The following is a 26,527-nucleotide window of genomic DNA, read 5'->3' as shown; positions in this document are numbered from 1 at the left end:
TTATATTTTTGCACACACTATTCTCCAATATTTTTTAATATACTCGCAAGTCAATGTTTACGTCAGTAATGTAGAAGTCCGTCCGTCCATCCGTCCGAGATAGATAGCTTTTATTCGTTAATTTAGGCATGTTAGAATTGTCATATCGATTTCAAACTTTGCATGATGACTACTGTAGTAGTTAGGTACGATCTAGAAAGCGTAGCAACTCTATAATCATTACAAGAATGTCCGTTTTAAACATATTGATTTTTTTTACTTTTTTAACAACAAATTTTGATTTGATCTAATTATCCGTTTGATCTGATTTTTGGTATATTGATTCCTGGGACAACAAAGAACAATATTATAAGCGAAGCAACTCTATAACCAAGTCCTAAATAGGTAAGTATGTCCATAAACATTATCCTGTATTAAGCAGTTTTTCAAGAAATTACTTACAATTTTGCCTCGACTCTTATACTTTTATATTCTGGTTATTCAGTTCAGACACTATACAAGTGTTAATGTCCGTTTGTCCTACCGTTTCAGTGCTTTGCTTTTATAAATGTTGTCATCCTTGTTTACTTCAATTTTATTTATCTTTAACTTAAAGTATCACGCTTTCACAATCTTCAGAAAGATACTTTTATTTTTTTATAATGCATTATTTATAGCAGATGTCGCCCATGGAATGAACAACTTGTATCCTCCATTCCAACAACTCAACGCCAAGCGGGTGGTTTCAGGAAAAGAAATTAATTTGATATAAGTTGCATCATATTCAGCAGATATTAAAATGAAAATGAAAACATTAAAACCAGTTTTGTTAGCACCTAGAAGAAACTAGTCTGTAATACGCGTATGGTTAAGAACTGGTTTTAATCCAGCGGATATCAATCAGTTGCGAAGCCATACTAGAAATTCATTTTTTTTTCTTTATACCAGCGCGGCGGCTATGTTCCTTTAGTCTACCCTACACTTTCTATTGTAGGTTAAAAATGGGTTTTTCCAGGGGGGCGATTACATTTGGGAGGGTGAAGGTACCCTCCCTCCAAAATAGTTATAATTATCTTTCGGTACAAACAAAAACATAAATCAAAGTAAATTTTTTTTGCGGCAGGATGAAGTACAGGTTGAGTTTCGATCTACAAGGTAGTAGTTTTTATTGCATAGTATTATAGACAGCTTTCCGCGGTTGGAAAAGTGTAAATTATAAGATCAATTCCAGTTTTGTTTGTCTCTTAAATTTTTCGTAAAAAATTGTATAGATTCAATGCACGTTTTTTCATCATGGCTAAGAAGCGGTTTTAATTCAGGGATAATAATCGGTTTTAAAGGAAAAGTAACTTTTTACAAAGATTTTACATAGTGATGGAGGGGACACTGGAATAAGAATTATACGGGTGCTCAAAGTTGTGCAATATCCAAGTATTAATATATCTTTCTCCATAATATGGAAAGTGTCGCACACTAAAACTAATCCTTGTTATTAGGGTTGGGCCGGATATCCGGCCATTTTCAATATCTGGCCGGATACCGGATATTGAAACTATCTGGCCGGATATCCAGCAATATAATCTTTTATATTTTACAACAAAAATCTCTGTTTTTTTAATCTTAAATGGAAGAAATTTTTTTTCTGAATATGTTTATCTTTATGTAAAGGGGTAGGTAGTTTCACGAAATGCATTTGAACTCAATTTAGTGAACCGCATATTTTTTCCTGGTTAATTGGTTAAACTACATTTATATGGCATATATTAGAAAGAATTTAAATTTTCTACTACGTAGTTTTGAAAATATCATGACTTGAAAATCGTCTTTTTGTGATATATGCACTTTAAAAAGATGATTTTCTAGTCTTGATATTTTCAAAACTACGTGGTAGAAAATTGAAATTCTTTCTAAAATATACCATATAAATATAGTTTAACCCATTAACTAGCAAAAAATATGCAGTTCACTAAATTAAGCTCAAATGCATTTTGTGAAACTACCCCTTTTATATTAGAAATCTCAATACATAAATTTTGGCGGTGGCAGCAATACTTGGCAGCTGCCAGCCGCAAACCGACGGTTGGCAGGTAAACGGCAACGGATTTTATGAAATTGTAATATGTCATGAAGATATATAAAAAAGCCTAAGTTTAAAATTTGAAATCTTTAAGTAAAAATTTGCAGTCACAGGAATCGTTTAAAGATTTCTGGAGACCTGGAGTTTCAGGACTTGAACACCTATATTACATATGAGGATGTACGACTATAGGATATTTTAGTATTAGATAACATGAAATGCTTTGTTTAAGTAAAAATATAAATATAAGCTTCTTATAGGTCCCAGGGTGGTTTTAGGCTGTTTAATTTTTACAAAAAAAGTCGTTGTAAGGTTTTAAGTTATTTTTCTGCACTTTCATGTCCCTTCTAATATCCCTAGATACTAGGGACGCAACCGCTAGTATAATATAAAACACCAGTTTATGAAGAAATTTTTTGCGGGTATAGTCCCTTTCGTGGCAACGCCCCTTAAGGAGCGATTATTCGTATTTTCAAAGTAGCTTTCCTCCTATTTCTAGCCCCTCGCGGGGGACTCTAACCTTGTGGGGCCAATTGCCTAACCCTGCGGGGCAATCACCTAACCAAATATAACCTAACCTAACCTAAAATAACCCATTAAAAGCAATTTTAAAAATACAACAAATCACCCCTTAAGGTGCGTTGCCACGAAAGGGACTATATCCTTTTGTGATACTTTAATATGTAGTAATTTGGCCGGTTATCCGGCCGGATATCCGGTAATTTGGTCGGATAACCAGATATTTGCCGGATACCGGCGTTGACCGGATATCCAGCATTTGAAATCAGCCGGATATCCGGTATCCGGCCAAAAAATTATCCGGCCCAACCCTACTTGTTATTTCAGGCCTAACCTAACATCCAGTGTGCAACGTTGTCACCCTCATATCTGCAATGAAGCTTGAGCGAGCGGTTCCAATTTTCTGGTTCACCTTGTACGTCTATTCAGAAGTAGATGCAGCTAGCCAGGTAAAATATTATATCAGGGAGAGAGGGAGGGAACATTGGGAAAGCATCGGACACATGACCGTGAATTTACTCTTATTCTTTGGTATAAAAACATAATTGACATCTATAAAATATTTATAGGAACAAAAAAAGCATTGTCAGAACTTTTCCACCAATAATTTTAATATTTTTAAAAGTAAATCTTAAAAACAAAAATGAACATCCAGTTATTCAGTAATAGTCCCTTTCGTGGCAACGCCCCTTAAGGGGCAATTCGTCGTATTTTTAAAATGGCTTTTGATAAGTTATTTTAGGTTAGGTTAGGTTAAATTGAGTTAGGTGATTGCCCTACAGGGTTAGGCTATTTATCCCGTAGGGTTAGAGCCCCCCGCAGGGGCTAGAAATAGGAGAAAAGCTACTTTGAAAAAAAACAAAGAAACGCCCCTTAAAGAGCGTTGCTCTGAAAGAGACTATACCCAGTTATTCTAATAAAAGTAAAAGGGGACTATCCACGAACAAAAGCAAGTGATTCTAAACACCTTCCAGCATTGATCCATAAAAATTTTAATATTTGGTTTATCGACTAAAAATTGAGATTTCATCATAGTGTTATATGGAGAAAAAAAAATTGAAATGTTAAGCATCTTTTAGTGCAATATCATAAAATTTGATGAGTTCTAAGTTCAATATTTTAAACAGTTTAATTAATGTACTTTTACAATTTACAGCATTTGATGCTTTTATTCTATTTTGTCCTTTGAACTCAACAAACCATTTGATGATATTGCATCAAAAAATGCTTTACATTTCAAAGTTTTTTCATGTAAACAATGCACATAGGGGCAACAAGGGGCAACAATTCACTACCCCCAAATCAAGTTTTAAACATTCTATGAGTATTATCATACCCAATGTACATCAGATTTCAAAGGAATCGTAAAAATACGCTTTTTAAGTAAGCATTCTAATGCATGGAAGTCAAGAAATGCAAAAAATTTCTTACAGAAAAAGGCATACTTTTTGTGTTTCACCAACAATTTTAAAAGTATTATAAAATCTCTTAGAATTAACGTAATTAGACAAAATAACTTCTGACGAGTCATGTATTACATATATTTTGACAGTATAAAAGAAAAAAACCCAAATTGAAGAAATTAGTCCTAAATAATTCTAGTTGAAGTCAAGATTTTAGTTTTTATTTGTTTGTTTTTTAATCAACATTTAAGAAGACAGTAAGAGAAAACATGTTTTCGCTGGGTGTCGCCGGCTAAAAAAACGATATTTGAATTCCCAAAGACATATTTTAATTGCCAGTACTGGTTTCATTTACCCCCCCGCGCCCCCGTAGGGGTTTTTAGCCCGTTTTCTGAACGTGGGTGCACAAAAAGCTTGTAAGAAAAGGCGTTTAAATGAGCTTTTAAAGTCAAAACTTAAGATATAATTCAAATAAATAAAAGACACAAAAACATAGACATATTGGGAAATATTTATTCTGACTTAGAATTAAAGTTAATAATAAATATTTTCAAGTTCTATTGCACTAAATGATGGGGGGAAGGGGGGGGGGGGCTAAACCTAAATTTAAACCTCTTTATGTTTGATGTTTTAATGTACTTAAATAATCGTTTCTATAGATTATTACAAATATCAGGGATCTAAAGGGATAAGACAAAGGTCAATAAATTGTTGTACATCCCCAATGATAATACACAAAACTACCCCTTGTGTAGATTAAAGTTAGTAGTTAAAACGTTTGAACACACAACTGTAAAACTTTGGGGACTAGTGTTATAAACAGCCCAATGTCCCCTACCTCACTGCGGAAAGGTAAAAATAATATGCAAATAACGTGAGGTTCTTATAATCATTCTAAATTGGAATTAGCAAGTAGTCTTCTGTCTGTCTATTGGTAATGCTTTGTTTTTAAATTATGTAGTTACAGGGTATTCATGTTTAAAGTCAGCAGTTTTATTTAGAAAGGGAGGGTACTGTTAATTACACTAGTCCCCAAACTTCAAAGTTTTATAATAACATTTTTATATTCGTTAGCATAAGAACTTCAGGAAATTTAATTTATTTTTTATTGGTTGGTTCATTAAGATGAGTGTAAAAACTTTTCAACCACTAATTGTCATCTACAGACAAATAATTTTGTAATATAATTTATTAAATATGTATTTATTAAATATGTATCAATATTGGGGATGTACATCGGTTATTGTTTTGTTCCTTAGATCCCTAGGTGTTAATATATAATACAAAGTAGCTTGATGTCTGTTTGTCTGTCCGCCCATCTCTTAAGATCTTGCTAACCACTAAACTGATTAGATTATACTCTTCAGGGAATATATCTACTGGTCCTTTGGTTGTTTAAAGATCTTTTTCAAAGATAAAAATCCCCCTCAATTTTTTCATATTTCTATATTAGGGTCGGTCCGTCCGTACGTCTGGTACAGTTAGCTCTTTTACTTAACTTAAACAGGCTAGAATTGTCCTATCGATCTCAAACTTTTCATGCTGATTTCTACAACAGTTAGGTACGACTTAGAAAGCACAGCAACTCTATAATCATTACCAGAAAGTCCGTACCTCCATTTATAACAAGCTGATTTTTACTTTTTTGACAACAAATAATGGTTTTGAATGTTATAAATATCCTATTCATCTTATTTTTTGAATACTGATTCCTATTTTAACGTCTATTGTTATAAGCAAAGCATCTCTATAATCAAGTCCTAAAAACGTCAGTATGTGACACATGTGTTAATGTTTGTTTGTCCTTCCATTTCAGAGCTTCGCTTCTTTCATGGATGTTGTCATCCTTGTTTAATTACCTCTTGGGGCAAATCCCCTAGAGGCTAGAGACTAGTGTACATATAAACAGTAAACAAGAATCATAATATCATTATAAATATAGATATTAGTTAATAAAAATTTATGTTAATCATGCCCACATTCATAATGGATTTATTAAACATAAAAATAAAGTGAAACTTGTAGCTTGCTAAAATAAGGATCCCCATCCACCCCCATTTACACCATCCCCTTCCCTCCTACTGAAATGAATTCCATGACCCCAAATTTGACACTTTGAACACTAAAATCGGACTACAATTAACCTAGTTACACTTTAAAGGGCCCAAAAAGCTAGTGATAGGGTAGCTGCGCTACTAAAAAATTCTCATATTGCTCTGATAACCAAAACCCCTAATTAGACATTTTAAACACGAAATTCAAGATAGTTGATGGATAGATAGATGGATAGATAGATGAATAGGTAGATGAATAGATAGATGGATAGATAGATGGATAGGTAAATGGATAGACAGATGAATAGATTGATGGATAGATAGAGGGATAGATTGATGGATGGATAAATTGATAGTTGATGGATAAAGAGATGAATAGTTGATGGATAGATAGATGGATCGATATATAGATGGATAGAGAGATGGATAGAGAGATGGATAGAAAGATGGATAGATAGATGGATAGATAGATGGATAGATAGATGGATAGATAGATGGATAGATAGATGGATAGATAGATGGATAGATAGATGGATAGATAGATGGATAGATAGATGGATAGATAGATGGATAGATAGATGGATAGATAGATGGATAGATAGATGGATAGATAGATGGATAGATAGATGGATAGATAGATGGATAGATAGATGGATAGATAGATGGATAGATAGATGGATAGATAGATGGATAGATAGATGGATAGATAGATGGATAGATAGATGGATAGATAGATGGATAGATAGATGGATAGATATATGGATAGATAGATGGATAGATATATGGATAGATAGATGGATAGATAGATGGATAGATAGATGGATAGATAGATGGATAGATAGATGGATAGATAGATGGATAGACAGATGGATAGATATATGGATAGATAGATGGATAGGTAGATGGATAGATTGATGGATAGATAGATGGATAGGGTAGGGGGGGCTATTTTTGGGAGGGGTTAATCTGGTAATTTTCTATCTACCTTCATAAAATGACCTTTATCTCCATTTTTATCTTTCAAATGACAGAAAAAAACATAAAAGCAAATTTGTTTGTTGTTAAATTACCTACAAAAAAGTATAAAATGAAATTTTTGTGAGATGAATTTTAAGGGTACTAAATAATTAAATCCCCTTTTTTGTTGATTTGCCCCAATGTGCAATGGTGAAGCATAACTTTTTAGTCGATAACCCAAATACTAAACATAAACCTAGTATATTCACTTGCTCTTGTTCGTGGATAGTCCCCTTTAACATAAAAAAGTCATAATTAAGACAATTTATGATGTGTTTGCATCTAACATGTTATCCTTATAAAAAAAAAAACAGGATATCTAGCTATGAGTATGTACCGAGGGATCCTTAAAGGAAGCATGCAAGAAATACCACGCTTTAACTGCTGAAAGACTGCCACAAGTAGACCAAATACCCCAAATTTGAAGCCTTCAGCTTCTATAACAAAAAAGTTCTAGGGATTTTAAAATGACATTTTATGTACAATGGAAATTTTGAAAGAATTGCAATGCTCATGTTGAAAACTTTAAAATTAAACTACGTGGCCTAGAAACAAAATTATAAGCTTATTTTTGTCATAAATTTAGGTTTCCAGTAACTAATTATATTTTTACAATAAAAATACCCATTTTTATAGTCAAAATCATTAAAAAAATTAAGTTTTACTTGCGTTGTACCGAATGTACTGTAGCCAATCAGATGGCTGAATCAGCTTAACAACCAATCACAGCTAAGCTTGTATTAGTTTACCCCTTTGTTTCCGCTATGATTTTCGTTAAAAAATGCAATTTAAATCGAATTTTTTTCATAGATTTTGACTATGAAATGTGGTGTTTTTATTGTAAAAATGTAATCAGTTACAGGCAAGTTTCTGACAAAGATAAGGTTATAATTTTATGTCTAGGCAACGTAATTTAATATTGTTTTTTCTTTTATGAGCATTGGAAATCTTTCAAAAATTCCATTGTACATAAAATGCTATTTTGAAATGCCTAGAACTTTTTTGTTATTGAAGCTGAAGGCTTATAATTTGGGGTATTGGGTCTTCTTGTGGCAGTCTTTCAGCAGTTAAAGCGTATTATTTCTTGCAGGCGTCCTTTAACCACTGAATTGTACAACAGTTCTCCTTTACAATGTATCATCTCCTGGGTCCCTAGAAGGTTTATAACTATTTTATGGGAGGCGATCTAACCTCAAAAAAAATTAGGGGGGATTTACTTATCTTTTTACAATTAAAATAAAAGAGAAGGGGGGTCGAATTCAATTAAAACCACCTCAAGTGGCCGCCCTAGAGGCCCCTGGGGACGTATAGCTGTGCCTTTGCTTCTCTTTCCATGAAACAGACTATAAAATTTTCCTTTTCAGGTACGCATGAATCAGAAAGACAAATACAGGCGAACAACAATACCTTGGAATCTAATTTAGAAACAGGTACAGTAGGGATGGGACATTGTATTGTAAATTACATTGGTACCCAAAGTGGCAAAGTTTTATAACTATGTTATCATTTTCGTTTGCACAAAAAATCCTTGGGTGCCTTTATCGAATCAGGGTAATTTTAATTTAAAGATTGAATGATTTTGTGTATCATCATTGGGGACATATATCAATTTATCTTCCATTGTCTTACCCCTAAAGATTTCCGTGTATAAGTAAATGTAAATAGACGATAAATTAATCTTCCCCCAACATTTTAAGCTAAGACAGATATCAGTAAGGTTTATTTCTATTAACAAAATCAAAAGGGCACTTATTTGCTGGTCTTTGGATGCCAAATTCAGTGACATTGAACAATAGAAATCATAACTTTACAGGTAGATATCATATATAGGTTTCCAAATTACTGGCTTATTAATCAAAGAAATTTCGGTTATAGTCCCTTTCGTGGCAACGCCTCGTAAAGGGTGTTTTGTCATATTTTTACATTAGTTTTTATAGGTTGTTTTAGGTTAGGTTAAGTTAGATAATTGCCCTGCAGGGATAGGCAATTGTCCCCACAGGGTTAGAGCCCCCTGCAGGGGCTTGAAATAGAGGAATTGCCACGAAAGGGACTATACCTGAAATTTCAAAAAGTGTACCCTCTGTTTCTATGTCAATCATGCAAACAATATAATAAAGAATGGTGCTTTCAAATTGCCTAGCGAGAATAGAAACTTCTCCTTTAACATTTTAGATAGTTTAAATTGTGAGGGGTTATCTTAAACCCAATACAACCTAACCTAACCTAACCTAAGTTAGAATAAAATACTAACACACCAAAAACTATCCCATACTTTATTTTAAAAATTTTTCCAACTAGTGGGGTGCTTCTGCTTGACTGGACACTTCAAGGGAATCCTCAAAAAAATATTGAATTGAGTAAATATTATAAAATGTTGAATATTATATATTTTTTTCAGAAAAGCAACCCAGAAGCCGTGGGCGTCTCTCCCTTTTTTAACATTGCAAGTAAAAAAAACATTTAAACCTTTTTAACTATTTGTCTCAGGGTATGAAACAATGCATTTTCTTTTTTAAAAATAATTTTTTTATTAAGAACTAATTAAAAAACATAGACAAATCTAACTTTGCATTAAAAAAAAATAAAGAAAAGTTCCAAATGATAAAAACAAAAAAATGTACCTTACAAAAACAAACCAAAAAGTCTTTCCAAGAAAGTTGTGTTCTTTAGATATGTTTGCCTTCTATTTTAAGTTTTACTTTTTTTATCCATTTTTTATTTAATTGTCAAAATCTAGGTGATGTAAATATTTATAATTGTTATGTTTTTTCTATTGTGATAAAGTATAAAATGTTGTATTTTTTTTTTGTATATTAATAGTTATATATCTCATCGTATTATAGTCAGCTTTCTGTAGAAAATAAAAATAAAAATATTTAAACAAGTTTTGTTAGACCCAAGGGGCCGAAGGTCCCGGATAACAAAGCTTATATTAATTTTTGATGTTTATTTAAATATCAGTAATTAAGAGATTTTATGGTCTTGCTGTTATGGATGTTGTCATCTTTGTTGTTAAATGTTGAATACACTATAAAATTTATTAAAAATAAAAAAATGTTTGACTGTATAATTTCATCTTCTTATCCTTTTTAAAGCGAAGCTTTTCTATAATTAGGGTATATACCTCCGTAACTGTTAGCTTTGTTAGTTAATTTAGGCATGTTAAAATTGTCCTATCGATTTCAAACTATGCATGATGATTCCTATAGTATTTAGGTACGATTTAAAAAGAGTAGCAACTCTATAATAATTCATTATAAACGTCCATTTTGAACTTGTTTATTTTCAACTTTTTAGTAACAAATTTTTATGTGATATAATAATCCGGTTGAACTGTTTTTTGAAATACTTATTCCTAGGACAACATAGTATAATGTTTTAAGTGTAGCATCTCTATAATCAAGTCTTAAAAATGTAAGTATTAAACATTCAACAAAACGTACAATTCGACTTTTATACATTTATATTCTGATTATTCAGTTCTGACACTCTACACGTATTATTGTTCGTTTTCCTTCCTTTTCAGAACTTCGCTTTTATGGAGGTTCATCCTTGTTTTGTATTTGTTAAACTGAATCATTGAAATATATAAAAGAAATGATCTAAAATGTTTAACCAGTTACTCGCTAATACTGATTCCTATGACAACAAAATACAATATTATAAGCGAAGCATCTCTATAATCAATTCCTAAAAATGTTATTATGTCCTTAAACGATATCCTTTATTTAAGCAGTTTTAACAAATTTACTACAATTTTGTTTCGACTTTTATACATTTGCCCTTAACAGTCGGGCCCCTTGCCGCACCTTAATCGGTGGGGGGGGGGGGGGACACCGTTAAGGGTTTATATTACAATTTTTCAGTTTAATTAATGAATGTTTATGTTCGTTGGTACCGATTTAGAACTTCGCCTTTATGGACGTTGTCATCCTTATTTTTTCCCCCAAAATTTAGGGAAAATACAAAGGGGTTACATAAAAAGAGAAATATTCGCTGAAGAAGGCATACAATATGTTTCAAACTTGCTAACCGCTGGACCGATTTGGATCTGCTTTAAATTTTTGTATATATTCCTTCAATGTAAATCGCCGCTATTAAAACAATACGTTCCAACTAAGCGGTTCCCCCCTCACTCCTCTTCCCTTATATAATGAATTATATTTGTCATAGATATAATGCTGACAGAAGCTTGATAAATTATACAAATGACTATGTTTGCTCGAAAAATTTAAATTAATCTATGCATTGAAAACAATAATATAAAAGCTAAATTGCTATTGCTTATTCTAAAGGGCGATTTGTCGTATTTTTAAAATGACTTTTTATAGGTTAGGTTAGGAGTAAAGCTACTGTGAAAAATACGAAGAATCGCCCCATAAGGTGCCATGTTACGAAATGGACTATACCCGATATTTATTTATAGAAAATCTATATTAATTCTTCTTTGGAAGGAAAAATAAAGAAAGATAAAAACAGATTTACAAAGAGTATAAAAATTATAGTATTTTGTACTCTTTGTAACATTATTTCCTAAATTTTCTTTATAAATTATAAATTATCGATCAGTCCTATTTTCCATCCCACCAGTTCTATTATCCATCCCTTTTTTAGGGGTTTCCTTTCCCACCTCTCCTCTCATCCCTCAATTTTTTGTTACGTCACTAAGTTGATTTCTAAGACAGTAATACGGGGTTCATTTGTATGTAAATTTACTACGCCTTATAAATCATTCCTAACTCTGACAGAAATCTCCATAAAAAAAATAAAATCAATAGGAGAATTCTATCGTGCTTAAATTAACGGAAAGGGCGTACGTGTACGTTGTTGAACGTACTCTTGTTATGGAAAAGCTTCGTTTTAAAAAAGTGTTATTTTTGCATTTTTATTGGCAAGAGGTTGCGGCTGGCTACAGTTGGCGGCTGAATATATCTGCTACAGACGAGAAAAAAACTAATTTTGAAAGATAAATCACATTGAATTTTATTTTCAATAAAAACTCCTCGATTTTGTTTGGTTAAAACCAGGTAGTAGTTTAAAATGGTATATAACGCCTATAAAGACTAAAATCCCCTAAGATCTGTAGTGTACTTCAATCAAAATTGGAGAAAAATCAAATATTTTTTCTTTCAAATAAAATGAAAAAAAGGGATATTATTTTCTTTATGTCTAGCCCCTGCGGATTCCTTAATCCTGCGGCGCCTATACCTATGGTGTCGTATCCTTGAGTTGCTACCCTGTACTCAATATAACCTAACCTCACCTGGCCTAAGCCTGTCTTAATTTCAATTTATTTAAAAAAAGAATGGGTTATCTATGCTCGACTAGCTACTTTGAGGGAAACCGGCCAAAACTTAAAATATGTCAAATGTAAAGTTTATTTTGAATGTAAATCTGACCTTAAATATTTCCCTTGCAATGCCTCTACGTGTTATAAACACACTGCTTTTTACTGCACTTTTTATTCCCCTAAGGAAATAAAAACATATGTCCTTTGCTTCAGAGAGTTAGGGCATATTCAATTCATCAAAAAATATTAATTGATTATAGAATAACAATTAAAGGGTAATGGGCGTTTTCCCTAAAAGTCCATTTTTAACGTTGACCCTCCACTTCCCGCCCTTATTTTATAATAGTTTGCTTATTAGATTATATTGGATGTATAATCCGCAGTGAAATGGCTCCAGTAAGAATTGGGCATAGTAAAAAAAAACTGATCCCCACCCCACAATTTTTAATTTATCTAAGGAAAAAGGTGAGAGGGTATCAGTGATCAAAAGGTCCTTTAAAATAAAGCACCAAAACTTTCCCAAATTATTCTCCACTTGGTTTAACCATTTTAAAACTTTTTTTCTAATTAATCAAAATAGTCATAGACAAAAAAAAACTTCTCTGAAAGTTATAAATCTGTTCCGAGTGTTTTGAGATCCTTCTGAGCAATTAGAAATATAAACCCTTTATTGAGACGTCAATTTAAAGGATTATCTTTTAAAATTCAAATCCCTTACATCTCTGTTTTTAAGTACACTTATATTTTGAATACTTTTTTATATGGCGTTGCTTCTCAATAACTTGACTTGTTGGTCGGTCACATTTTCATGTGTACATTATATATCTTTTAACACTATACATTATACAATATACATGCACAAAAATTATCGTATTTTAATTGTATAGATAATTTTTTGTTATGATGAATTTAATTCTAAACTGATATAAATGATATTATAAGCTTAGTTAATTTGTAATTTTTCTACTAACGTCTTTTTGTTTGTTCAAATTTTTAAAGTATCTATTGAATTGGAAAAAAAGTTTTATTTATTTAAAAGTCTGCCTCGCGCCTAACTCTGGGATGTGTCCTTGTCTGATTAGATTTCTTTCAGCAGAACTCTTTAGAAGCCGTTTCAATATCTGGTCCTTTACCTCAAAGAGCTTATTAAGCACTGAACTCCCCTCCTCTTAACTTTTAAAATAGGGGAGTATTTTTTTCCTATGTCCAATCCATGCAGGGTGCCCATAACATTACAGAGCTTCCCAAAACACACTTTATATATATGATAGCAACAAAAAAACTACCACTCCGCACCCTCCTACATCCTTTTTTCAATTTATAAAAAAAAATTAAGGAGAAGAGGGGGAGCTTCATTGCTCAATAGGCACTAAGGGGAACACCACCTAATATCTTTTGGGCAGCAAAACTATTCTATAAATCTAAATATACTTCCGTATGGTCCTAGGACAAACACAGGAGTCCCAAACGTCAGAGTGGAAAAACGTCGGAAAGGAAACTTAACTTAACCTAACCTTTTTTAGACCATCGTATAGGTTTTTTAAATGCCTAACCCCTGCGTTTGTCCTAGAATCGTCCGTCTGTATCTGAGAAACTTTATAAGATATAATATAACCTAGCATGACCTAATCTACCTACCCTCCCCCGCCACCGTATTTTCAATATATATTAAAGTAAGTGTGGTGGGTCTGTTCACGACTGAGCCCTTTAAGGGAAACACACAAATATGATTTTAACTTCTTGCAAAGCGTCCCCTAAACACAAAATATATTCTCTTAAACTTCTTTAAAATATTTATTTCCTACTTCGCTATTTATGGATATTGACATAAGTATCGTCAATACTATCTAATTACATTTAAATTACAAAGTACTTTTCAAAGTCATTATCTAGTGTTTTGTTCAAATTAGTATTACAATATAAAAAAGCTCTAAAAGTAACAGGAAGTATGTCTGTATCTGTGTTCCGAGGGATCTCGCTAACTGCGGATCCAATACGCTTGTCATTTAATAGCAGATCTTAAAAAAGGAAAAGCGGCTAAATTCACAAAGCCGAACTATATAACATCTGCTGATCGCAGTATATCAGCAGCTGCGTAATGACTTTAAATTTGGTGGCTGCGGTAATCCTAATTTACAATAGCAGTGCAGTGGCAGTCTATATACAACAAGCGGCTACGCCCCTAGAGGCCTCTAGTGGCATTTAATTTTTTTTTATTTTAAATATCTAATTTGAGAAATAATTTGTCTATGGTCAATCAGCTGTTAAATTCATGTCTCTACTCAGCGCCACTACGCTAGTGACACTATGCGGCGGGAATATTTCAATTTTTTTCGATTTTATTGTGATTTCTCTTGGGAGGGTGGTGGTACCCTCCCCCAAAATAGTTATAAACCTTCCTGGGACCTATGAGAATCTGATCGGTTCAGCAGTTAGCGAGATCCTTCGGTACAGACACACAGACAAACAAACAGACAAACATCCTGTTACTTTAGTATAAGGATATTATAGAATACTATTATAACAAGATTTACAGATGTTTTAAGATTATATCATGCATATGGTTTCATTAAATATATACATTTCCCGAAGAAAAAAAATCTTCTCAAATTCAAACTTCAAAACATCCTGTAATTATGATTAATTGCATTTCAAACAAGAAGCCTTATTAGAGTAAAAAACTATAGGAAATATAAAAACAGTCTAACAAGGAAAATATAATTATTAAGTGACGCAGCTACAAATAAATAATGAATAAAAAAGTAACAGTTAAAAACCTCATCGATATCAAGTAGGCAATCTATCATTACTCTCTCGATCAGTCCTTTCATATGAAAGGTACTTCCAAGCTGGTCCCGTCTACCTTAGCCTCCAGAGCCATTCTTTCTCCCAAAGTTACGCTAATGCCGCGGGTTACCATAGTTATATAGAAGCTGAGCTTCTAAAATCCTATTATATAAAGTAGTAAGGTTTTCTTGTCTTATGTTGGGTTTGATGATATTTTTCTACATTTCTTCGAAAACAGAGCTCCTAGATGCTAGTAGCGCATCCGCTTGTAGTCAATAAAGTAAAAAAAGAACACTTATAATGTAAGAGAAAGAAATATGAAAAATAGTTATATTTTGCACATAAGTTTACTTTTATGCTGAAAGAAGCTTGACAAATCTCTATGCAACAAGGATGGCAACATCCATAAAAGCGAAGCTCTGAAACAGTAGGACAAACGAACTTTAACACTTGTAGAGTGTCAGAACTTAATAATTATAACATAAATGTATAAAAGTCGAAAAAATTGTAAGCAAATTTGTTGAAATACAGAATAATAAATAAGGACATACTTACATTTTTCAATTGACTATAGAGATTCTTCTTCGCTTATAACATTGTAACTTGTTGTCCTAAAGAAGATATTTTATTCAAAAGAATATTGAAAGACGCAATATCTTATTTTTTATCCCACCTCTTGAGTTAAACCACAAATATACATATATTTCATCTGTAATACTAATTTAGAAGTGGCACTGACATTTCTACATCCGACAAAAGTACAACGGATGTATTTCGCCATTGCATTCAATAAAGTGACTTTTAGCTGTATAAATGACAAAAATAGATATTAAAACTCCTTGCAAAAGAACATCTAACATATTATTTATACTGCCAATGTTGGCAAAAATACATCTGTCTAATCTAAACACTTATAGAACATAATACCATTAAGACAACTACAGAAAATGTGGATGTATTAATAAGTAAATGACATTGTCAGGGAGGGAGGAGACAGTCCGAAATTATTATAATCAACGATTCATTGTAATTATTGACAATACCTTGTTCTTTTCTTAGAAAAAAAATTGCTTGTTATTGTTGCTCTACGCATTGTTATTCTGGTGATTTCCCTCAAAGTTCCTCACGACCACTGTCATTGACCTTCACCCCCCCCCCCTCCCCGTCTTATTTTAGAAGAAACATTTAAAGAATGGATAATTGTTTACCCTATGTCATTGTCTAACCCTTCAAGGAATTTAACCTGCTGGGCTACTCAGGAACCATTTTAACCTAACCTAACATGCCCCCAATATAATAAACAATCAAACAAATAAAACTACACCCCCTCCCCCTTAATAATCGATTGTTTTCTAAATTAAGAGAGGGATGGGTTATTTGATCGACTACTCACTTTGAGGGAAACCAATGTTATTTTTTAAAATTAGTGATACGAGAGAAAATTAATGTATTTTCTATGTATTTTATCCATTAACTAAATTGATATAATTAATTTATATAAATTTTTCTATCTAATTTAATATATATTAAAAGATTTTTAGTTTAGATACTCTAGAGTCTACAAATCATTTTATCAGTCTTAATTTTTTATGGTTTTTTTCTATTTCTATACATCTATTAAAACGTAAATTTCTCGTCTGCTATTAAAGATAGTGGCTGAATTGTTGAGATTTCTTGAGTTAATTATTTTGAGAAAATAACAAGAATCTATTTTACAGTATTGCTTCGAAACCGATTAATATCTGCTGTATTAGAACCAGTTTTCATGCATACTGAAAAGTCATGTATTACATCGTATTATAGGCAATTTTTAAAAAAAATTATAAAATAAATTACTATTATGTCACTCCGTCCACTTGATAGCATGTCTTTTATTTGTTTTTTCATTGTTTGTTTGAGCAATGCTACTTATGGATATTGTCAACCTTGTTTAATGTTATAATTTAGTAAAACAATATATTTCTTATATGTATATTTATTTAAAAACACTATACAAAATTACAATATAATATATCTAGTACAAAAAATAATGAATCATTTATAAATCTTAAATTTACATTTTCCTAATTGAAAAAAAACAGTTATTTCTCGCATCGTATTATAAACAGCTTTCTGCGGATATGATATGCATAATTATAAGATTAAAACAAGTTTTTTTAGCCTCGTGATGCCAAAGGCACGAGCTAAAGAAACTGGTTTAAATCTTATGATTGTACATTTTGATATCCGTAGAAAACTGGATATAATACGATGCTAGACATAACTTTTTTGTATGATTGAGAACCGGTTCTAATCCATCGGATATTAATCGGTTTTGAATGAATACGAGAAAGTACGTTATTCATCGTTATTTGAAAACATGATTGATCATTGCTTACAAAAAAGAGAGAAAATTGCCATAATTTTTTTTCAGATGGTACTGAACCTAGTAATAGTGTCTAACTTTTTATGTTTGTGACGTAACAAAAATCGAAGGATGAGAGGGGAGGTGGGAAAGGACACCCCTAAAAAAGAGATGGATTTTTGTTACGTCACAAAGATAAAAAGTTAGACACTATTACTAGGTTCATGGTACTTAATAAAATAACATTTTAAAATCAAATTTTAATCTTGGATTTAAAAGCTTTACCAAGTAAAACCAGGGATTATAAGGGATAAGACAGTGGACGATAAATTAATATACAGCTTTAATGTTGATAAACTAAAGTTTGCATTTTGAAGATCAGAAATGAATTATTGGTTGAAAAGTTTGGAAACAAAAAATCACAATTCAAAGTTTTGAGCCAACGAATAAATAGTTTGATTATAAAACTTTGGGTACCAGCGTAATTTACGGTCCAATGTCCCCTACCTCCCAGAAAACCGATTATGTTAATTATTTTAGCATTATCTGTTTGATCCGAATAAAAAAGATAAACCAGTATTCGGCAGCCGCCAACCGACCACCGATTTACTAACAATTGACAGCTAAAAATATGTTTAATTGGTTGCCGGAAGAATTTATGAGAACGTCGATTTTTTGGCAGTTACTCATGCGGCTGACTGACTGGCGGTTGCGATGCCCTGCTTTTATTATTTAAAGTTTTTTTAACAAAAAGCTGTTTCTAAAAACTTACAGAGCCAGTAACAAATATTCAAAAAATTTTATGAATGTAATTCAAATATTTTGGAAGTATTTGTTTTGAGACAGCGTAAAGTGCCTCCAAAAAATGACGTAATACGATAAAAATAACCAATGAGAGACCAGTAAAAATTTTACTATTTTTTAAATTTAAGTGTAAACTGGCCTATCATTGGTCAATTTCATGGTATGACGTCATTTTTTGAAGGCACTTTACGCTGTCTCGTTTGATTTTATTCTTTATAATTTGTTATTACCCCATTTCATCAATCAATTCAAAAAAATATATATATCACACAAAACTGATGCTGTGAGTATTGGTGCAAAAAATGGGGACATGATTCCAGTGACGTCATATTTTTCTTTCCCGAAAAAGGGAAGGGGGGAAGAAAAAAAGAGATGGGAGAAAAGGGGGTTTTCCCCATCTCTTTTGAAGAGATTTTCTTCCCCCCTTCCCTTTTTCGGGAAAGAAAAATATGACGTCACTGGAATCATGTCCCCATTTTTTGCACCAATACTAACAGCATCCACAAAACTTACATGGTTTTAATTAATCAAAATTACTGAAAATCCTATATGTCTATAAACTGAGATAGACAAATATTGTATCAAAGACAAAAATTCTATTAATTGGAAATACCAATTTTTAATATTGTTTCTTTTATTTATTTCTTTTTCAGACAAAAGAATAAGGGTTTTTCCACAAATACATTAGTGGAACAAAATTCCCTCCTTCTCTCATTTTTAAAAGCGAAGCTTTTCTATAATTAGGGTCGGTCCGTCCGTACGTCCGTCCGTCCGAGATAGATAGCTTTTATTCGTTAATTTAGGCATGTTAGAATTGTCCTATCGATTTCAAACTTTGCATGATGATTCCTGTAGTAGTTGGGCACGATTTAGAAAGCGTAGCAACTCTACAATCATTACCAGAATGTCCGTACGTCCATTTTAAAAAAGTTGATTTTTCTATTTTTTTAACAACAAATTTTCAAGTGTTCTAATTATCCGTTTGATCTGATTTTTGGTATATTGATTCCTGGGACAGCAACGAACAATATTATAAGCGAAGCAACTCTATAATCAAGTCTAAAAATGTAAGTATGTCCATAAACATTATCCTGCTTCAAGCAGTTTTTTCAACAAATTTACTTATAATTTTGCTTCGACTCTAATACTTTTAAATTCTGATTATTCAGTTCAGATACCATACAAGTGTTAATGTCCGTTTGTCCTACCGTTTCAGTGCTTCGCTTTTATGGATGTTGTCATCCTTGTTAGATAACTAATATATCCATTTGTAGAGCAGAAATATTAAGCCGAAAATAGAAATTTTCATAGTAAAGAAATATGGATTAACTAGCGTATTTGACTGACAAGCATAACCTCTAGAGGACAGGATACACCAGTAGGTCTTATTTCGGTATTTCTCTGGACCAAATCTAGCCAGTTAAGTGTATGATTACGATGTACATTTTGATCAAACGACTTTTGTCTGGAAGTCCTAATTGTTAATGGTATTGAGTTGTACCCTTTATGGGCCAAGGCATACCCCTATCTTTATTAATATAGCACAATTGACATAGCAGCGAAAGGAACTATTTATTCCCGTCCTTGATTAACGCGTTGTTATGCCGTGATTCGAACCTATCACGTTCATACAACGGGCTCAAAATCAACATTAATAGAAAAAAGCTTTGATAATTTCCCTAGTAATAAGGAGGGTTAACTATGGTCCATCTTCAAAACTATGGAATTTTTATTCCAAATAAAAACGGTAATTGACTCTCCAAGAAGTATTGAGTTTCTTTCAAGAGAAATATGTATCTTTACATACAAGTAACAGGATGTATTTGTGTCTGTCTTTACCGCATAACCAATATGGTTCTCCTACAGTGAAGCTTCTCATAAGTCCGCGATAGGTTTATAACAGTTTTGGGAGAGAGAAACACCAACCTCCCAAAAGAAATCACCCATTGAAAAGATACCTCGTAAAGGAGAACCATATTGGTTCAGCGGTTTGCAAGATCCTTCGGTAAACATATACAAACAGAGAGACTTAGCTTATAATTCCTGCGCTTTTTATGAACATAAATTTCCTTGTTTTATACCAAGACCCAGACTAAAAACATCTCGTTACTTTTTATTTTCTTGTTTTTCACCATATTTTTATATCACTTATTTTTTTTGTCTGTGTATGATTTGTGGATATTTGTTGTTTGTTTGACTTCTTCAAAGCATTTGACTCACTCGTCTGAGAAATTTTTTTATGGTTATTCAGCGCATTGTATATTTTTTTGTAACTACATAACATATTTTGTTCAGGAGGGGTTGCTGCTAAGTCAAACACGTGACATTATCAGAATCATATTTTTTCATAACTATGCTTCTCGTAAAATCAGTTTAAGAATCAGAAAAAAAGACTTTAAATTGATTTAACAAAAAAAGGATGAAGATATAAGTGTAGATTATGACAGGGGAAAAATAGTGGTCAATTTACGTTGCTATTTCTCCCGTCTTTTTTTGGGCAGTTCATTCATTTAGTAGGACGGAAGGGGATAGGGTGAAGGGAGTGGAAGGTGGAAATAGTTATTTTAGCCCGCTGCGTTTTTCACCTTATTCGAAAACATGAAAATCTTGTGTTAGATCAAAGTAATGATATATTCATTATAAAAGAAAATAAAGACATTCAATGAATTATAATCTGAGAATGTTCTTGGATATTAGAAATAATGTTATCAAAGTTAAATTAGCATTAACCAAAAAGTTAACCTTAACCAAATAACTTGTAAAAAGTTATAATTGAAATATATTTCGACAGTATAGTATACATCGGGGATCTGAAAGGATAAGACAATAAACTATAAATTATAAATCCCATAATATGAAAAAAAGATTCTTCCATTTCTAGATTAAAATCATTGGTTAAAAATTGACATTAATAGATTGGAAATAACCAAACACAAGTACCTCAAGTTTTAATCAACGAATAAGATAAAGTGGTTAAAAATTTTGGGTATCGGTACAATTTACAGTCCAATGTCTCCTCCCTCCCTGAGTATACATTCTCTCAAGGTGATCAAGGTTTTGTCTCAGTTTAATGAAGGACAATATTTTCACCCTAGATATTTCAAGGTCGTGATCAAGATTGGGGCTGAGAGGGGTTGAAAACCTTTAACAACCACCCCATCAAAACAACATTGAGGGGGTTCAGTACCCCTTCAATGATTTTCTTAGACGAGTGAGAGGGGTGAAAGCGGATAAATGTTGCAAGATTTCTTTCAGCCAAACTCCCTAACCATCCTCCTACCCCGGTGGTATTTTAATCTTTCCTTATCAATTTTCATATTTTATAAAATGTTATACTTTGCTACCCTATTAACGATTCACTAAAAATCAATTCTTGTAAATTGAAGTTTGGATTTAGTAGAACGACTCAATCCAAGCCAAGTTTATAAATATTGTTGCTGAATAACTGCATGCCTGTTGACTGTTGTTCTTTTCCAGGATTTAAATCTTTGCTTGGCTTCCTCTGTGGATAAACTTGTGTTGTAACTTACTTTTCTAAATATAAATAATTATCAATCTATATATAAAAGTAACCATATGTCTATCTGTCTGTCTGTATGTGTTTATTATGACCTATATTGGAAATTAAGGGGGTAGGAGTAGTATTTTTATTTTGTTTATCACTTCAGGTCACGTTAGGTTAGGTTATATTGGGTGCTTGGTTGGGGCACCTCTAGTAAAGGCCTTGGAGATCTTAAGGGATAAGACAATGGACGATAAATTGTTGTACACCCCCTATGGTGATAACAAAATTACCCATTCTGTATTTTAAAATTATAACCCAATGTCCCATCGCTCCCTTTTAATGAGTAATTAAATTTTAAAAAAGGACTAATAAAGTCTGAAGTCAATTGTCTGCTATTCAATTTTCTAAAGAATTTTTCCTAAAATTAAAATCTTTTCATAAATTTTATTGTATTGTCTAATTTACTATATCCAAAATAAGGTACTTCAAATTTATTGATATATTCTTCATTCATTGATATATTCTATATAAAATTCTATACAACTTCTGTAATAAGTCTGTTTGACTGAAAGTTGAATTAACAAAGACATAGAAAAAGTATTGGTTAACAAGGATGACAACATCAATAAAACGTTAGGACAGACAAACATGAACACTCATATAGTTTTAGAACTTAAAAGGCAGAATGTATAGATTTATGAGTCTAATCAAATTTGCACATATATTTACCGTCGGACAGACGGACATAGATAGCTTTGCTTTTAAAAGATCTAAAAATGCTTCAAACTTTAAATAACATATAATCACTACTGCAAAGAAAATAAAAAAAAGATATTCAAGTGAATTTTATATTAAATTATGTTAAATTTAATCATTTTGTTAAGCTATAATTCTATATTTATTTTATTCTTTAAAAAAACACATAAAAATTCTAGTTGTGAGGATCTCTAAGTTTTAAAAGAATCGTATCTACACTAAAATTTATTTATTTTCGAAAGTCTGTCCGTTCGTTCGTTACTAGGACTAGATGCACTGTTTCTTACTTTGACATTGCCTTATTGTTAATCTAAGTCTGTTTGTCATTCAGTCTGTTTGGCCTTATGCCTGTCTGTGCTTCTGTCTGTCTGTCTGTTCGTCTATCAGTCCCTCTGTCTGTCAGTCCTTCTGTCTGTCTGTCCTTCTGTCTGTTTGTCCTTCTGTTTGTCTGTATTTCTGTCTGACTGTTCGTCTGCCTGTCTGTCCTTCTGTTTGTCTGTCTTTATGTCTGTCTGTCTGTCTGTCCTTCTGTATGTCTCTCCTTCTGTCTGTCTATCCTTCTGACTGTCTGTCCTATTGTTTTTGTTGCTTTTGTCAATCTGTCTCTTAGTCCTTCTATCGGTTTGTCCTTCTGTCTGTCTGTCATTCTGTATCTCTGTCCTTCTGTCTGACTGTTCATCTGTCTGAATGACCTTCTGTTTGTCTGTCTTTCTGTCTGTCTGTTCGACTGTCTGTCCTTATATCTGTCTGTTTTTCTGTATGTCTCCCCTTCTATCTGTCTGTTCTTCTGTCTGTCTATCCTTCTGTATATCTTTCTTTCTGTCTGTCTGTCAATATGCCTTTCTGTCCTTCTGTTTGTGTGTTTTTCTGTTTTTCTGTCCTTCTGTATGTCTCTCTTTCTATCTGTCTGTCCATCTGTCTGTCTGTCCTTCTGTTTGTCTCTCTTTCTGTCTGTCTGTCCATCTGTCTGACTGTCCTTCTGTTTGTGTGTACTTCTGTCTGTTTGTCCTTCTGTATGTCTCTCTTTCTGTCTGTCTGTCAATATGTCTGTCTGTCCTTCTGTTTATTTGTACTTCTGTCTGTCTGTCCTTCTGTATGTCTCTCTTTCTAACTGTCTGTCCATCTGTCTGTCAGTCCTTCTGTTTGTCTCTCTTTCTGTCTGTCTGTCCTTTTGTTTGTGTGTACTTCTGTCTGTCTGTCCTTCTGTATGTCTCTCTTTCTGTCTGTCTGTCCATCTGTCTGTCTGTCCTTCTGTTTGTGTGTACTTCTGTCTGTCTGTCCTTCTGTATGTCTGTCTGTCCATCTGTCTGTCTGTCCTTCTGTTTGTGTGTACTTCTGTCTGTCTGTCCTTCTGTTTGTCTCTCCTTCTGTCTGTCTATCCTTCTGTATGTCTCTCCTTATATCTGTCTGTTCTTCTGCCTGTCTGTCCTTGTGTATGTCTTTCCTTCTGTCTGTTCTTTGGTTTGTCTGTCCTTCTGTTTGTCTATCTTTCTGTCTGTCTCTCCTTCTGTATGTCTGTCTTTCTGTAGTCGTATGATTGACTTCCCCTTATTTTTCCTTCCCCTTATTTTTCCTTCCCCTTTCCCTCTCCTTCCAAATGATTGAATAGTTACTCTGATTAATATTCAATAATATTAAACTTGAAATCATTAGAAAATTTTTCCATGACAACAACCAGTGGCGTGCGAACCGAAGGGGGCATTTGGGACAATCGCCCCCCCATAGCGACCAAAACGCCCACCCCTGCCCCCCCTAGCAACCGCCCCCCTGCCCCCCCCTAAATGTTAAAAAATGCCCCATTTTGCCCCCCCCTGGTCAACCAAAATGCCCCTTTTTGCCCCCTACCCTACAAAAAGCAAAACTATCCCAGTTTCCAAAAAAAAGATCAAGAAATACTCAAAAAAAAAAATACTATTCATTTAACCTTACCAAATTTTTAAATTAGTGTAGAAATTAGGTAATAATCTTTTTTCACTGAACATAACAAACCAGGTTATAGGAAGTATTTTATTTTGTATAATATAAACTTTTTACCAACGAAATTTTGTACATCCCCAATAATGATACACAAAATTACCCCTTATATAGATTACAATTAGTGGATGAAATGTATGGAAACTCTACTTAATTAACCAACCAATCAAAATTCCATTAAAGTCCACAAAGTTGTTGAGCCAACGAATAAGAAAATTGTATATGAAATATTGGGGACTAGTGTAATAAATAGCCCAAAAACCCCTCCCTCCCTGCATATTTGAAGAAAAAAATTTGCGCTTCGCGCCCTTCCAAATGGTTTCTGCTATGAAATATTGGGGACTAGTGTAATAAATAGCCCAAAAACCCCTCCCCCCCCTGCATATTAGAAGAAAAAAATTTGCGCTTCGCGCCCTTCCAAATGGTTTCTGATATGAAATATTGGGGACTAGTGTAATTAATAGCCCAAAAACCCCCTTTTCCCTGCATATTTGAAGAAAAAAATTTGCGCTTCGCGCCCTTCCAAATGGTTTCTGCGATGAAATATTGGGGACTAGTGTAATAAATAGCCCAAAAACCCCTCCCTCCCTGCATATTTGAAGAAAAAAATTTGTGCTTCGCGCCCTTCCAAATGGTTTCTGCTATGAAATATTGGTGACTAGTGTAATAAATAGCCCAAAAACCCCTCCCTCCCTGCATATTTGAAGAAAAAAATTTGCGCTTCGCGCCCTTCCTAATGGTTTCTGCTTTTTATCACAATGAAAGAACAAGTAATTTTTTTTTTTTTTTTACATAGTTCATTATATCTTTGGTTTTTATGGTACGATAAATTTTTTTGTGAATTATGATATTAAAAAAATAAAATTTCTCACTGTTTCGAGCATCCAGTATGTAATTTACTTTGACTGTCATCATACAACATACAGGAAAAAGGATTTGTGACTTTTTTTACCTAAAATATATATTTATTTCAACAGATGCTCTTTAAATCTACTTGTCTGTATTCTTATTAATGCTTTTTTGTCCTTTGCTACTTAAAGATGTAAATATTTAATATAATTTTTTCATATTAGGTTAATTTTTGGTAAATTATTTCCAAAATGAGTGTTTTTATCTCCCCCCCCCCAATTTTTTTAAATGGGGTTATTCATCCTTCCTGCTGAGATTTTATAACATCCCCTTCCACCCATTAAAAATGTTTTGTGGTGGAGGGGGGGGGGGGAAGGTTAATTTATCTTCTGTACTATTTTTTCAAAGATGCTTTCTAGCTCCCTTCCCTTCGGTCATTGCAGGGTGGGGAGAAGGGATGCGGGAGAGAGATAGGGAGAAGAGATGGGGGGAGGGGAGAGGTGGGGGATATAAATGGGAAATAGGGATGGGGAAGAAGGGATAAGAACTAGGAGGCCCATAATCAAATAATCCCACCCCTTAAAACGCCCTTATTTAAAATTAGTATATATATTCAAAATGCCCCCCCCTAAAGCAAAGTGCCCCCCCGGGGCACTTTGATTTAGGGGGGGGGCAAAATTTTACAAAATCTTCAAAATGCCCCCCCCTAGACAAAGTGCTTCGCACGCCACTGACAACAACTCTAAACAATGAAATCAATTATGACGTATTTATACTATTTAATGCAATAGAATAATTCATTAATTACGTGAACTTTTTTATAATTGTCTACATGAAAATAAACATTTATTTTTAACGTGATTTTTAATGGAATTTTTTTTTATGAAAAATAGATTTTGAAAGAATTATCTATCTTGAATTTGAGATTAACTGAATTGTGTGAAAAATGGCAAATTGTGTTTATAGTGTTTTCATACCAGTGACCGTTGCGCATCTGCGTCATAACTGATGACATTAAAAATTGTTTCTACTGCTGCTATATTAGATGTGCGACATTAATAGACAGAGAGTAGGAAACCCTAACTTATAGACTAGCCTAAAAAAAAGATTTTTATGTCTTTAAGAAGAATATCTAACAATACGGGACCAAGTAAATTATACACCAAACG

The 26,527-nt window shown here is 32.9% G+C and overlaps 1 protein-coding gene and 1 long non-coding RNA gene across 5 annotated transcripts in view; one reads left to right on the top strand and one right to left on the bottom strand.

The window, feature by feature from the left end:
• Positions 1-1,099: 1,099 nt before the first annotated feature.
• LOC145329437 (uncharacterized) lies at positions 1,100-10,119 on the top strand. Of its 3 annotated transcripts, none has more exons than XR_013882902.1 (4): positions 1,100-1,134; positions 2,903-3,024; positions 8,414-8,479; positions 9,448-10,119. It is a non-coding gene; the product is annotated as an uncharacterized LOC145329437 (long non-coding RNA). The 3 variants fall into 3 exon arrangements; XR_013882903.1 differs by having other exon boundaries at positions 1,100-1,137; XR_013882904.1 differs by lacking the exon at positions 1,100-1,134 and adding an exon at positions 1,993-2,066.
• A 10,220-nt stretch (positions 10,120-20,339) lies between these two features.
• LOC145329434 (uncharacterized) overlaps positions 20,340-26,527 on the bottom strand; it is a 48,283-nt gene continuing 42,095 nt past the window's right edge. For both annotated transcript variants that reach the window (XM_080173550.1, XM_080173551.1), the window contains exons 5-6: positions 21,728-21,808; positions 20,340-20,498 (exon numbers count right to left, since the gene is read on the bottom strand). In XM_080173550.1, the coding sequence (XP_080029676.1) occupies positions 20,477-20,498; positions 21,728-21,808 (103 nt within the window). In that variant the 3' untranslated portion in view covers positions 20,340-20,476. The remainder of the gene's footprint in view (positions 20,499-21,727; positions 21,809-26,527) is intronic.

Source organism: Acartia tonsa, chromosome 10 (genome assembly GCF_053477335.1).
Source record: "Acartia tonsa isolate MP-2025a chromosome 10, ASM5347733v1, whole genome shotgun sequence".
In the NCBI taxonomy this organism is placed as follows: Eukaryota; Metazoa; Arthropoda; class Copepoda; order Calanoida; family Acartiidae; genus Acartia; species Acartia tonsa.
Note: the sequence above shows the minus strand (reverse complement) of the source record. Positions and strands in the feature narration are given on the sequence as shown.